We start from the raw sequence: 15,517 nt of genomic DNA, 5'->3' as shown, positions 1-15,517 counted from the left end.
CAGCATGCAATTAAGTAAATGTTCTTCAAATGGTTGGTTGTCCGCCATTTTATTCCTTATGTGTAAAAAAAATTTTATATTTAAATTTAAAAATTGAAGGCCACGAATTATAATATTAAATAATCAAACACGTGTTTATTCATTCACGGTCTAAGCTGGAATGAGGCAAACATACCACACTAAACATAATTGATTACTTATGGGTATTCCTAATATATATAAATATGTATGTATACATATATATATATATATATATATATATATATATATATATATATATATATATATATATATATATATAGATATTCACATATATTTATACTTATATATGTATATATATATATATATATATTTATATATATATATACATATATATACACATGTATATATATATTTACACATGTATATATATATATACATGTATATATATATATATACATGTATATATTTATATAAATATATATATATATATGTATATATATATATATATATGTATATATATATATATATATATATATATATATATATATATATATATATATATATATATATATATATATATATATATATATATATATATATATATATATATATATGAAATCCAATAATTTATTTTAGAAAAGTATTCTTGTTCCTGCTTGCAAGATTATTGTAATAAATTCTATTGAGCGACTTTTTGTTCATTCGTATCTAAATAATGCTTAAATACAACGATTACCAAAAATAATACAAATTTTCTCTTTTAAACCACTATAAATACTAGAAAACCAGTAGTTGAAAGTGAAACAACTACGGCAGCAATAACGAAAACAAGAGAATATCCTACCACAACAACAGCAGCAGATTTAACCACTGCAGTTTCAACAACAGCTGAGTCAACCACAACCACTGATGCTCCTTTCACATCAAATAAAACTGCAGCAGCAATATCTGAAACAACCACAATAACTTAAGCTTTAACAACTGCTGAGTCAAAAGCAATAACTATATCTCCTACCACAACAACCTAAGCTATATCAACAACAGCTAATTCAACCATAACAGTTAAATATCCTACCACAACAACTGAAGCTAAAACAACAGCTGAGTCAACCTCAACAACCGAAGCTGCAATAACAACAGCAGAGTTAACAACAACTACTGAATCTTTTACCACAACAACCAATGCTGACTCAACCACAACAAATGAATCTCCTACCGCAACAACAGAAGCTATAACAGCTACACCTGAGTCAACCACAACAATTGATTGCTTCCACAACAACTACAGCTGCAACAACAATATCTGAAGCAGCTACAACAACTTAAGCTACAATGGCTTATGAAAACTTAAGCTACAATGAGTCAAAAGCAATAACTGAATTTCCTATTACAACAACGGAAGCTACATCAAGAATATCTGAGTCAACAACATCAACCTAAAAAAACAACCAAAGCTACAACAACAAAACCTGACTCAACCACAATCTCGTACTGCAAAACGAATCTCGTACGGCAACAACAAAAGCTATAGCAGCTACAGTTGAATCAACCTTGAATACAAGTACAGTTGAATACAACTGAAGCTACAACAACAACATCAGAGTCAATCACAAATACTGAGCCTCCGAACAAAACAACCGAAGCTTCAACAACAGCTGAGTTAGCCTCAACAGCCGAAGCTACAATAACAACAGCAGATTTAACAACATCAATAAAATCTTCTACAACAACAACAGAAACTACAATAACAACAGCTGAGTTAACCGTAACCACTAAAGTTACAACAACAGCTGAGTCAACCACAAAAACTGATGCTCCTTCCACAACAACTGAGGCTGCAACCAAAACATCTGAAAAAACCACATCAATTACAGCCATATTCCAGCTGAGTCAAAAGCAATAACTGAATCTCCTACCACAACAACCGATGCTACATCAACAACAGCTTAGTCAACCATAACAACTGATTCTCCTACCACAACAACCTACGCCGCAACAATGACAGCTAAAACAACAACAACAACTGAAGCCACAACAACAGCTGAGTCAAACACATTAACTGAGTTTCCGAGCACAACAACCGAATCTATAACAACAACAGCTTAGTCAACCATAGCTACCAAAACTATAAAAACAACAAAAGAGTCAACCACAACAATTGAATCTCCTACCACAACAACTGAAGCTGCAACAACAACAACTGAAACCACTACATCAACCGAAGCTACACCAACAGCTGAGTCAAATAACCGAATAACCGAATAATAACCGAATCTCCTTCCACCACAAAGTAACCTACAACAACAAAAACCTGACTCAACCACAACAAATGAATTCTCTACCATAACAACAAAAGAATTAACATCTACAGCTGAGTCAACCACTACTAAACTACCAAAGTTACAGCATTAGCAGCAGAGTAAACCACAGCAACTGATTATCTTACCACAACAACCGAAGCTACAACAACAGCTTAGTTAGCCTCAACAATCAAAGCTTTAACAACAGCAGAGGAGTCAACAATAATAGCTCAGTTAACTTCCTTAACCGAAGCAAAAACAACATCTGAGTCAACTACAACAACTGAATCTCCTACCACAACAACCGAAGCTACAACGACAGCTGACTTAACCACAACAAACGAATCTCCCACCGCAAAAACAGATGCTATAAGAGCAACAGCTGAGTGAATCACTACAACTGAAGCTTCATAAACAGCAGCAAGGTCAATCACAACAAATGAGTCTCCTACCGCAACAATCAAAGCTTCAACAACAGCTAAATTAGCCTCAGCATCCAAAGCTACAATAACAAAAGCAGAGTTAACAACATCAAAAAAATCTCCTACCACAACAATCGAAGCTTCAATAACAGCAGTTGAGCGAACCATAATCACCAAAGTTACAACAACAGCTTCAACCACAGCAACTGATTCTCCTTCTACAACAACCTAAGCTACAACAACAACAGCTGGCTTAAGTACGACAAATGAATCTTTTACCACAACAGCAGAAGTTATAACAACTCCGGCTGATTCACACACTTCAACTGAAGTTACAACAATAACAGCAGAGTCAACCACAATAACTGAATATCCTTCTATAACATCCGAAGCTTCAACAACAGCTGATTCAACCTTAACAACGGAAGTTAAAACAAGAACAGCAGTGTTAACAACAAAAGTTGAATTTCCTACCACAACAACCAAAGCTACAACAACAACAGCTGAATCAACACAAACAACTGCTGCTCCTACCGCAACAACCGAAGTTACAACAACAACAGCTGAGTAAACCATAACCACTGAAGCTACAACAACAGCTGAGTCAACCACAACAATATATGCTCCTACCACAAAAACGTAAGCTGCAACAGCTGTAACAGCAACAACAACTAAAACAACAACAAAAACTGAGGCTAAAACAACAGCTGAATCAACTGTAATAACTGAATTTCCTAGCACAACAACCGAAGCTACAACAAAAACAGCTGAGTCAACCACAACTGTCAAAGCTTCTACAACAACAGATGAGTTAACTACAATAAATGAATCTCCTATCACATCAACTGAAGCTGAAACAACAACAGTTGAAACAACCGCAACAACCGAAGCTAAAACAACAACACCTGACTGAACCATTACAAGTGAATCTTCTACCACAACAACAGAAGCAATAACAACTACCGCTGAGTTAACCACTACAACCGAAGTTTCAACAACAACAGCAGAGTCAATCTCAACAACGGAAGTTACAACAACAACAGCAGAATTAACAACAAAAACTTATTCTTCTACCACAAAACCGAAGCTACAATAATAGAAGCTTAGCCAACCACAGCCCCTGAAGTTACAACAATGGCTGAGTCAACCACAACAACTGAAGCTTCTACCACAACTATTAAAGCTGCAACAGCAACAGGTGAGTCAACCACAAATTTTGAAGCTTCTTTTACAGCCTCAACAACCGTAGCTACAACTATATTAGCACAGTCAACCACAACAACTGATTCTCCTACTACAACGACTAAGGCTACAATAACAACAGCTGAAATAACCACAACAACTGAAGCTACAACAATAGCTGAATCAAACACAACAACTTAATCATTTACAATAACATACAATGCTTCAACAAAAACAGCTAGTTAACAATAAAAATTGAAGCTACTACCCTAACTACCGAATTTACCACATCTGCAGCTTAGTCATCCACAACAACCGAAATTACAACAACAACAGCAAAGTCAACTACAACAACTCAACATTCTACTATATTAGCCGTAACTACAATAACAACTGCTGAGTCACTATTACATCAACTGATTTTCTAATTTTAACATTAAATTCAACCACAATAACTGAAGCTCTTTCCACATCAACCGAAATCTCAACAACAGCAGTCTCAAAAATAGTAACTGAATCTCCTACCACTACTCCCTTTTACTACAACAATAACTGTTGAGTCAACCACAACAACCGAAGCTACAGCAACAACATCAGAATCAAGCACAACAACTCAAGCTTTTACCGCATCATCTGATGCTTCAATAACCATAGCTGATTTACTTGATCAACTCAGTCATAAATACATATTTTCACTTATTTTAAAGTGTTTTTGAAACACATTTTCAATTTTCTTTAGTAATTTTTACATTTTTTAAAATTAGCAGAGAGCTTTCTAATGATTTTGCAGAACAATTAACGCTTTAGCTGCACCATGTTGTATGTCAAACAAAGTAAATAACACAAGCGTTTATATTCAAAATTTGTTCTAATGTTGTTCTTATAGAAATTACAATTAGAAAGTTTATTGTTTTGATTACGTTTATATAGAATTTAATTTCTATCTTATTTTATAAGCACTTTTTTTGCGTTCGAACTCTTTATTAAATATCTTGTTTTATAACATTAAGGTGTTAACCTTATCCACGGCCGTCTCGAGATTGACATATGGCTTCTTGTTATTTTTTCAAATTATTTCATAAAGGGTGTTGCTTAAACTTTTACAACTTTTAAAATATAAGAGATAATTTTGTTCTGTAAAAAGAATATAAAACCACTAAATGTTTTCAATTAACCAACAAACCTTTTTGATTTTCGCTTTAAACGTGCAAAAATAACGAACTTCGATAAGTTTTTAAAAATTTAATGTTACTTTTCAGCAAAAATAATCAAAAGACATATATTTCTGTTGTTTAATTTGTAATGAACATTCTTAGACTATTTTAAAGCAAAAAAACTTTACTTAGATATAGTTTAAATCGATTCAGGGACTACTCAAGTCACTTAATCGCAAAATATAACATAAAATGTTTTTTTTTTTTAAAACAAAGAGAGGAAAAGGTTTTAAATGGAAATTAAATACATTTATCAATATTAAAAATATTAAAGATATATTAAAAAAAATATTCAGTTTTATGAAGAGAATTTTAAAAAGCTGATTAAAAATGAGGACAGTTTTTTTTTCCAGGAGACGCAAATGTGATACAAAATATAAATATTTTTCAACATCCCCAAAAAATTTGCTTGGTTGATCACACTATGTGACAACTTAATCGCAAAATATAACATAAAATGTTTTTTTTAAAAAAAAAAAAAAAGCGAGGAAAAGGTTTTAAAAGGAAATTAAATACATTTATCAATACTAAAAATATTAAAGATATATTTAAAAAAATATTCAGTTTTATGAAGAGAATTTCAAAAAGCTGATTAGAAATGAGGACAGTTTTTTTTTTCCAGGAGACGCAAATGTAATACAAAATATAAATATATTTCAACATCCCCAAAAAATTTGCTTGGTTGATCACACAATGTGATGAAATTGCAAATGGCGGAAGCGTTTATTAAACAGTAAAAAAGAAAAACGAAGGAAATTTTTTTTAAAAATAAAAAAGATTAGTTAAAAATAAAGTAAAATAAGAAAAATTTTTAAAGGTTTATACAAACAAAAAGATTAAATAAAAAATAAAATAATAAAATGAATAAAAGAATAAAACGAACAAATCGGTTTTATAAAACAAAACAAAAAAAATCAATTAAAAGCAATGTACCAAGTTTAAAAAATTTTGAAAAAAGTTTTAAGCAATAATAAAAAGATCAAATTAAAACATAAAAATAAATCTCTACCAACTTTTCTACACCATTCTTTTTTTGCCAAGAAAAACAAAGTATTATTTTTCATTTTATTTTGTATAAGTTTTTGTGTTTTGTCTTTTCATATGCGTTAAATTTGTTATTATTTGTGCTAATGTTGCTAATTATTTTTACAGTAACGGATCCAGGATTTTTTGGTGTTTGAGATGGAGACATAAAACGAACTCCAAACATTTGGATGTTTATACTTATGTCAAATAATGAGGTTTTGTACAAAATTGCGATGATTGGAGGTTGGGAACGAAAAAGCTTTTTAACTTTAAACCCCACCTCAAAGGTGAGGGGCAACAAATTGATAAAATATGTTTTGTTCTAGGTATTCAGAACTAGACTTAAATTCATCAATAAATTTTAAGTTTTATAGAATTATTTTTCAGCGTTTAAAAATTATGACCATATAAAATTTAAATCCCCCTCAATTTGAGGGGGTTACAAACTTTATATGGTCATAATTTTTGAACGTTGAAAGTTAATATTATGAAACTCAAAATTTATCAATGAATTTAAGTCTAGTTAAGAATTGTAGAAAAAATATTTTATTAACTTGTCACCCCTCACGTGGGTAAGGGGGGGGGGGGGAAGGGGTATAAAGTTAAAGAGCTTTTATGTTCAGAGCCTCCAATTATCGTAATTTTTATGCAAAGCCTCGTTATTTGACATAAATATAAACATACAAATGTTTGGAGTTTACTTCATGTTTGGAAGTTAGCTATCTCAAGCACCAAAAACTTCCAGATCCGTCACCGTATTTTTATTGTTGTTCGCTGCTGTTTTTAATTGAGTGTTTTCATAATATTTTGTCTTATTCTTTAATTTATTATAACTTAATCATCATTATTATTATTTTTTTTATTAATTTAATTTACGCATGCTTTTATTTATTGATATTGTTGTTAGTTATTAATATTTTATTAATATATATAATATGTTAGCTATTAATATTGTTGATTTTTTTATTATTATTATCATTTTATTTAGGTGTCACTCCAATGACTAGTTTTAAATATACGAGTGACACCTAACCTAATTTTGTGAAATTATAAAAAAAGGAGTATGTCCTACTTTGATGTATTTTGGCCCATAACCACGCCAAGTCGATCGTGTTTAGATTTTTACACCAATGTATCGTTTGTGTCTTACGAATTATAATCAAAACCCGATCAGCCTGGTTTTCTAGTTATCTGGTAATTTTTAAAATATTAGTATAAGAGAAAAATTAAAAATGTATTTTTTTTTTTTAAATGACTTTAAAAACAAGAAAATTTATTATAGTTTTATATATTTAAGTTAAATAATAAAAATAGCTTTTATATTATACATTTTTGGCAATTTTTTTATGATTGAATTGCTTAACTCGATTACCAATTAAAGTTCACCATCATGTACCAATTAAAATTCACCATCATCTACCAATTAAAATTCACCATCATCTACCAATTAAAATTCACCATCATCTACCAATTAAAATTCACCATCATCTACCAATTAAAATTCACCATCATCTACCAATTAAAATTCACCATCATCTACCGGATTAAAATTCACCAGCATCTACCATTTAAAATTCACCATCATCTATTAATTGAAATTCACCATCATCTACCAATTAAAATTCACCATCTAATAAAAATATTGATCTATAGACCCCTGTGCTGGGGGTCTATACATTCATGCGCTGGCCAAAATTAAAACTATAGATTAATTCCTTTAATGGGTTTTCTTATTCATGAAAAAAAAAGTTTGATTTTTTTAAAATTATGCTTTCAGAACACGAATGTTCTCATATGGAATGTGATAAAGATACGAGGTTAATTAATTGCACAATACCAGCATATGTTCCATTAGATTAAATTAAAACATTCAAAATGCTTGTATAAGACCCTCTCCATTTCATGTTGTAGAATTGACGCAAGATATGGTAAAAAGTATAAATGATTTATGAGACCATTTTATAAGAAAAAATGTTCGATTCCAATTCGTCCCCTTCGTGAACATTGTTTAAGAGGAGACTCAAGTGGAATTATATTTCATTGTGAATAATGGAATGGACTAATTGCAAAAAAGAGTTGCAAAAAATAATGAGAAGAATATAATGATAGGAATAATATGTCTAATCTCGATTTTACATAGTTTAAAACTTTACATCACCATGGAAAAGTACTCAGTGACGATTTTACGGGGGAGGAGGAAGAGTATTTGTAGGGGGTGTACACCCCCCAAAGGGGTGATATTCAAGAGACCTGTAAGAATTAAAAATTTTTATACCAAATCTGAGTTTGACGATTTTTTGGCTTATAATCAAAATCTTGCTGACAAATTTCATGAAAGTATTGATTTTTAGGATGAAGGATAAATAGACTTCCTTGTTTTTTAAGTCTTAGCATTTCTTGATAGATTTTTGAAGTTTAATTTATTTCTTTATTCTCTATATTTTACCTAAAACATTTTATATAATTAATAGTCTAAGATATTGCAATATAGATAACTAAATTAAATTTAGATTAGACATAAATATTAACTTTTTTGTTACACTTTATATACCCATAAAAAAATACTAACAACAATATTATTACTATTGTTGTTAGTTTTAAATTGCTAAAGCAAATTTAATAAATAATTATTTTAATAACAACCGAAAACTTCGATGAAAGTGACATTTTAGAGACAATTAATACTCGTGTAAAAATTCTTAACAATTTGTAAAAAAATTAAATGATTATAATATTATTATAAACTGCAAATTGTTAAAAAGTTATGTTTAAGGTTTGCTGAGATCTCCATTTTTGGTAGCATTTACATGTGTTAGGTCTAATTTATTTACTTGTCAATGACAAGTTGTCATTTTCGACTATTGTTTAAATTATTTTAACAGATTCTGAAGCCAATAATAAATGAAAAATCTAACTATTTTGTTGAAAAAAACTTTAGTTAAGAGATAAGTAAAATCATTCTATAGTATCATTTTCAGTGACGGATCTAAGGAGGGGTATGCATCAACCCCTCTTCTTTCCCTTGCCACCAGAATCTGAAAGTTATTTTACTTTTACATCAATTTACATGTGATGATCTACAAGAGATTGAATACCCAAAATCTTAAATAGGGACTACTAAAACAAAGGGACGCGAAACTCTTATTTCATGTAGTTTCATGACAGGGCCAATGAAAAAAAAAAGCGAAACTTCTATTATTAAACAATAATATAATTATCAATAGAAATATAATTAAAAAATTTTATGGCTCAAATATTTATCACTTTTAAACAAAAATTAAAATAAAATGTGTTTGGAACATTTTTTTTAAACACATATTTTAGTTTTAGGGTAACATTGACAGGAATGCCTACGTCATTCCATGGGCCATGAATCAAGCAAATGTTGACGGAAGGCTTACATTTGATGAATCTTTCACGATTCATCAAATGTAAGCCTTTCATGTCAAATGTAAGACACGAAATGGAATCAAGAAAGCAATCTTTAAAGCGAAAAACTATCGATATTTGTAAAGATATAGACAGCAATTTAGCTGTCTATATCTTTATTTAGATAAAGATATAGACAGCTACCAAAAAGTCTGTCACAAAAAAATCCATCAAAATATTTCAACGCTGCAAGATTTTGTCAGATTCGACAGTTTCACTTATATAGAACTACTGCTAAATTGTAAAACCAAAGTGTAGGTTGATGCTAATATATATTAAAAATATTTTCTTTATTTTGTTTATTAAATTTCAAATGATAATGTTACCTTTCATAATATAACTGTAACATTTACACCTCAAAACATACTACTGTCAGTATGGTAATATTGACAGTAGTATGTTTTGAGGTATATAGAGGTAACATTGACAGTTGATCCCCAAAAACAAAATTAATTATCTTTTAATAATATTCGATAACTAGTTAAATTTTTCATCAGTTTATGGCAGCAGAATGATTGGTCGACGCATGGAAATATTGCATACCAAGTTGAGTTTGTCACTGCTAAAAAAAATTATTTTGTAAAGATGAGTCTATGTCTAATCATCTAAAGCTTCTTCAAAAAACCCCACTTCACTTTGCATTCACAATTTTCTTTATTAAAAAAAAAATTTTTTTAGGACTCTATAAAAAAATTGTTTTTTTTTTTTATATATTACTCATTAATTAAAGATATGCCAGTAGGATTTTTGGTAGGAGAGAAAACCTAAAATTAGTAATGATTGGCTATCAAATCCTCACACTAAAAAAAGATTTACAGCACCCCGTCAAATTTTATTTCCATATCCCGTCGAATTTTATTTCCATATCCTCAATATTATATTTTTTTCTGTATTTATCCGCAATAGGGTGTTTCATTTCCGACAATTTTTCGAAAATGGTTACGCTACATGCAGAACGGGGTAAACAATGGGCCAAAAAATAGTCTGTACATTTTTCAAAATTTTAAATATCATCTAGAGGTCACCGTCTTGTAAAAGTAGCGTTTTTTCACCTTTTTTTCAACTTTAAATCTAAATTACTTAAAAAATAATTAATTTGATGTTATGTTACTTGGTGTATGTAATAAAGGTTTTCGGATGAAGCTTTAGCCAAGTTTTCAAAAAAAATTGGTTAATGTTTATAGGTTGTGTTATAAATTATTATAAAGTTTATTTTTTTTAACATATTTTTTTGCTAAAAAATTCCTTAAATGCTTTAAAAACTTAATACTTTAAATAAAATGCAAAATTTAAGTTTTGAGCATATTTGACCACTAAAAGCCGTTGCGTGATTAAATAGCTTGAAAAATAAACATCTGTACGTATGTATATAAATTTCATAAACTTATTTAATAATAGTTGGTTGTTATAACAGTTAGCGAAATTAAAATTTTAAAAAAAATTTTAAAACTGGCTTATTGGATAAGCGAATATTATATTATAACAATGAACCTTAGAAAAAATAATCAAGGTTGGTTAATTGGTTACCCTGAAACCAATAAATTATCAAGTTTAAACTTATTCTTGGTGAGCTTAAGGAAGCTGGAGTACCAATTTGATCAGATAACTCTTGTCTTTCATTGCTTGCCAAATTGTCGGGGGAAAAGGTAAAAATTAAAAAAAAATTGGTCAAGCAAGTCAAAATGTTAAAGCTCGAAAAGAAAAAATTGTCAGATTTTGTAATGAACTTGTAAATGCATATGAACAGTTAGTATTATCGCGATGACCAAAATGGAAAGAAGATTGGGCATTTTATTAAGATCAAAAGAGTAGCAGAAAGTATCACATGACAGGTAGCATCGATCTAGGTGTTTCAAAATTTTTAGAACGTCAAGAAAATAGAATAAGCATGGTTTTTCGGGGAAGCTCAACCAAAGATCAAAAATCTAGAGCCTTTAAAGTCAGTGAATTAGTTGAAAGTGCTGACAAAGAAGGTCAGAAAGATACAGAGTTTACTCCTTTACTACCAAAGAAAAGAAAAATATCTTTAAAAAATTCACTCGAAATATCAGCAAAGATTCTCTCAGAAGCAACGGCATCTGTGGCAGACCGATGTTGTTTATCAGTTCACCAACTGCTTCTATTTCAATCCACTATCATCTGCAAAAGCGGACGCAAACTTAATGTTATATCCATGTCATTATCAACTGTGCATCGTCAAATACAATATGGGCGGGAAAATATTGTTCTGTTGATTAAAGCTGACTGGGAGATAAACAAACCTAAAAAGGCCATTTTGCACTGGGATTCGAAGCTTTTTCATTTAGACATAGCTCATAATGAAGAACGTGTAGCAGTTCTTATTAGTGGATCTCTTAACGCGTACTCATTCATTTACTTATACAAATCCTATGTATATTTTTTATTTTTGTTTTCAAAGAAACTAACATAACTTTTATTTGCAGGACGAAATTTATTGATGTACCTTTGATTAAAGATTCGACAGGTAAAATTCAATGTGATGCGATCGTGAAACTTGCGCAAGATTGGAGCATTTTGGAAAACATTGTTGGTATATGCTGTGATACAACAGCAAGCAACACAGGTGATAAAAAAGGAGCAGCAACTTTAATTAAAATTGATTTAAAGAGACCTCTCCTATGGCTAGCATATTGCCATTATCATAATAAGCTACACATCAAACATGCATTTACCGCATTACGAGGAAATAGCAAGAGTCCAGATGAACCCATTTTTTAAGGTTTCCAAGCCGAATTTTCAAGAATGGATATTGATTACTTAAACTTTAATTTTTTGGATTGGCCTACTGACATCAAATCAAAAAGTATTTAATCAAGCAAGTTTAGTTCTGAAATGGGCTTACCAATGCCTCGATGAGAAAATATTTCCGCAATAAGATTATCTTAAGTTTATTGAATTAACTATTGTCTACCTTGAAAGAAAACTATCAATGGACAGAAGATTCAAAATTCATAAACCAGGTGCAATTCACGATGCGAGAATTATGTTACATTCTATACATATTTTAAAAATTGAACTCTTATCTGATAAATTTATTATGTCCAATGATGAGCAAATTATGATCCGCTCTAATTTCTCCGCTCGAGGATTTCCGTATGTGCTCCAGCCTATGACTTCAAATTTTTTATTGCATTGAACGAGTATCAAGAAGAAGATTCAGATATTGCAACCGCTGTGATTTCGTCAATAAACCGTTACCTTTGGTATTTAACAGAAGAGCTTATTATTTTATCTTTATTTAATGAAAAATTTTTAAAATTTACCAGAACAATAATGACATAAAAACTTTTTTCTACCCCTAGACCAAAACCTATTTTAATGGGGAAACCAAAACTTCTGACATTAAATTCTTCAACCTTTATTTATTTAAATATTGGACCACAGTCTTGGCTTCTTCTTGATTTATTATAAACAACCAGGAGTGGCTCCAGATGAATCCGCAAGAGTGGAAGTTCTTTCATAAGTATTGAAGCGCAAAAAATTTTGTTAAACTATTAGAGGTAACAAACGATTGCGCTAAAAGAAAATTCAAACTTATTGGTGATTTCCGCGAGTGTGCACAAAATGAAGAACAGCGACAATTTATTTTATAGTTGTTGAACAACACAGAAAATAAAATCCATTCTACTCAAAATCAAAACTAACTAATACTTTATAGTATTTTTTATATTACTAGTATCTTCTTTAATTATTATTATTCCTACGAAAAGCTGAAGCGTAAAAACAGCCTAATTGAATTTTAATTATATTTTTTTTAAGATTTAAAAAAATAAAAGGTTTTGTAGCCTTATATTTTAATACGGCGACCTCTAGACATTAACCAATTTTTCTAAAAATTTCACGAAATGTTCACCTAATAACCTTTGATATATATATCCAGTAGCGTAATATAAAATTAATTATTTTTTAAGTTATTTAAATTTAAAGTTGAAAAAGTGTTAAAAACGTTTTTTTTTCAAGATAGCAATCTCTAGAGAACATTTTAAAATTTTGAAAATTTACATAATTGTTTTGGCCCATTAGTTACCCCATTATGTATGTAATGTAGCCATTTTCCAAAAAATTTTCGGAAATGAAACACCCTAATCCACAATGTTACCGTAGCGTGGAGTAATCGAGCACTTCACGGGGTAATCACGCACCCGTTAGCATATTCATTTTAAAAGGCAAATAAAACATTTAGTCATAATGCTTAGTTCATTTTTAAGCTAAAAATACATACAGTAACTTTAAGAAAGTATAAGTTGTTAATTACAGCTCATTTGGAAGTAAATAAATAACCGATAACAAGTTAATTATATCACGGTGTGGATTCATAGAACTCCGTAAAAAGTATTAACTGGAAACACTAAGGGTAAGCATTTGTAGTCAAAACTTTCTTAGAATTTTGAATTTTTCTCTAATATACCATTTATATACTGCAGTAAACTCGGATAAGTTTTCAAGTCTTATAAATGAATTGTTCATAAAATATAGGTGTTTAAAGTAAGGTGGAGTAATTGAGCACTTTTATATGGAGTAAATGAGCACCTTTTGAATTTACTGGTTTTTATTCTTATAACATTTTTATTAACAAAATTAATGCTTACGATACAAATAATTTGAGTTTTTAGCACATATTTTCCACTTTTATATAACAGATTTGTGGAAATGGTGAGAAACTATATAAAATCAACTCAAAAACAGTCCAAAACTTACTCTCATAGTGAAGTTAAAAGAGCTATCGAACTTGTTAATGATGGAGAACCTTGTAAACGTGTGGCAAGACTACTAAATATACCACACAGAACTTTAAGGTATCATATTAGCGGTTTGCGCAAAAATGGTGTAGTTGGTCAAAAGAGTTCATTGCTACCAGACGAGGAGATGTCAATTGCACAATGTATTGCAACTTTTAGTGATTTTCGCTATGCATTTGATAAAGTAGACCTCAAATTATTTGTACAAAGTTTTCTTAACAAATCTGGAAGAAACTGCCCTTGTTTTAAAAAAAATTTGCCTGGTGATGATTGGGTAAGATCATTTTTAGAGCGGCATAAAAGGGTTTGGTCTTATCGAGAATGTCAAAATATTTGTAGAAAGCGTGCTTCAATTTCATGTGACTCTTTTAATAGATTTTTTAACAACTTAGAAGATACTATAAAAATGTTCAACCACAAAACATAATAAACTATAATGAAACTAATCTTTCTGATGACCTAAAGTCAAAACAAATGATATTTTGGAAAGGTACTAAACATGCTGAAAGAGTTATAAATACATTAAAGTCATCAGTGTCTATAACGTTTGCATGTACTGCTGATGATATTTTTCTTCCTCCATATACAGTGTATAAAACTGAGCGTCTAATGGGCACTTGGATACTTGGAGGTCCAATTAGTTCACGCTGTAACCGTACAAAATCTGGTTGGTTTGATGGCAACTGTTTTAAAGATTGGATGCAAACATTAGTAATACCTTACTTTAGACATGTTGACAACAACACACCAAAACTTCTAATAGGTGATAATTTAGCATGCCATTTATCTATTGATGTTGTCGAAATTTGTGAAACTAACAACATTAGGGTGGTCTTCTTACCTCCTAATAGTACGCATTTGCAACAGCTTCTTGACCTTGCAGTTTATGGACCCATGAAATCAACATGGAAAAAAGTAATTACTGAATGAAAAATTGGTGAAAAAAGATTTCATACATCCTTACCAAAAACTGTTTTTCTAAGATTGCTTCTCAATCTCTTGACTAATATGAATCACATACAAGAGTTTGCTGTAAATGGTTTCAAAACATCTGGTATCTTCCCACTAAACAGAAAAAAAATATTGACAAAATTTTAAGGATAGACATATCTAAATCTTCTCAGAAATTAGTATCCAAATTAGATTTTGAACATCTTGCAGAACTTCGAGAAGCTTTTGCTCAAAAGCCTGGATTAGTAATG

General features: G+C 30.2%; 1 protein-coding gene across 1 annotated transcript in view; it reads left to right on the top strand.

Moving 5' to 3' along the window:
• Positions 1 to 15,517, top strand: part of LOC136080362 (mucin-2-like) — a 200,982-nt gene that overhangs the window by 108,802 nt on the left and 76,663 nt on the right. Inside the window, 14 exon segments of the mRNA XM_065796978.1 lie at positions 764 to 923; positions 1,550 to 1,819; positions 1,933 to 2,082; positions 2,460 to 2,668; positions 2,963 to 3,271; positions 3,443 to 3,746; positions 3,812 to 4,063; positions 10,954 to 11,065; positions 11,388 to 11,916; positions 12,000 to 12,139; positions 14,001 to 14,061; positions 14,217 to 14,609; positions 14,708 to 15,230; positions 15,440 to 15,517. The exon segment at positions 15,440 to 15,517 is cut by the window's right edge and continues 290 nt beyond it. Coding sequence (XP_065653050.1) covers positions 764 to 923; positions 1,550 to 1,819; positions 1,933 to 2,082; positions 2,460 to 2,668; positions 2,963 to 3,271; positions 3,443 to 3,746; positions 3,812 to 4,063; positions 10,954 to 11,065; positions 11,388 to 11,916; positions 12,000 to 12,139; positions 14,001 to 14,061; positions 14,217 to 14,609; positions 14,708 to 15,230; positions 15,440 to 15,517 — 3,490 coding nt within the window.

The sequence above is a fragment of the Hydra vulgaris genome, chromosome 05, assembly GCF_038396675.1.
Source record: "Hydra vulgaris chromosome 05, alternate assembly HydraT2T_AEP".
NCBI classification, from domain to species: Eukaryota; Metazoa; Cnidaria; class Hydrozoa; order Anthoathecata; family Hydridae; genus Hydra; species Hydra vulgaris.
The sequence above is the reverse complement of the archived record's forward strand: the minus strand, read 5'-3'. Positions and strand labels throughout refer to the sequence as shown.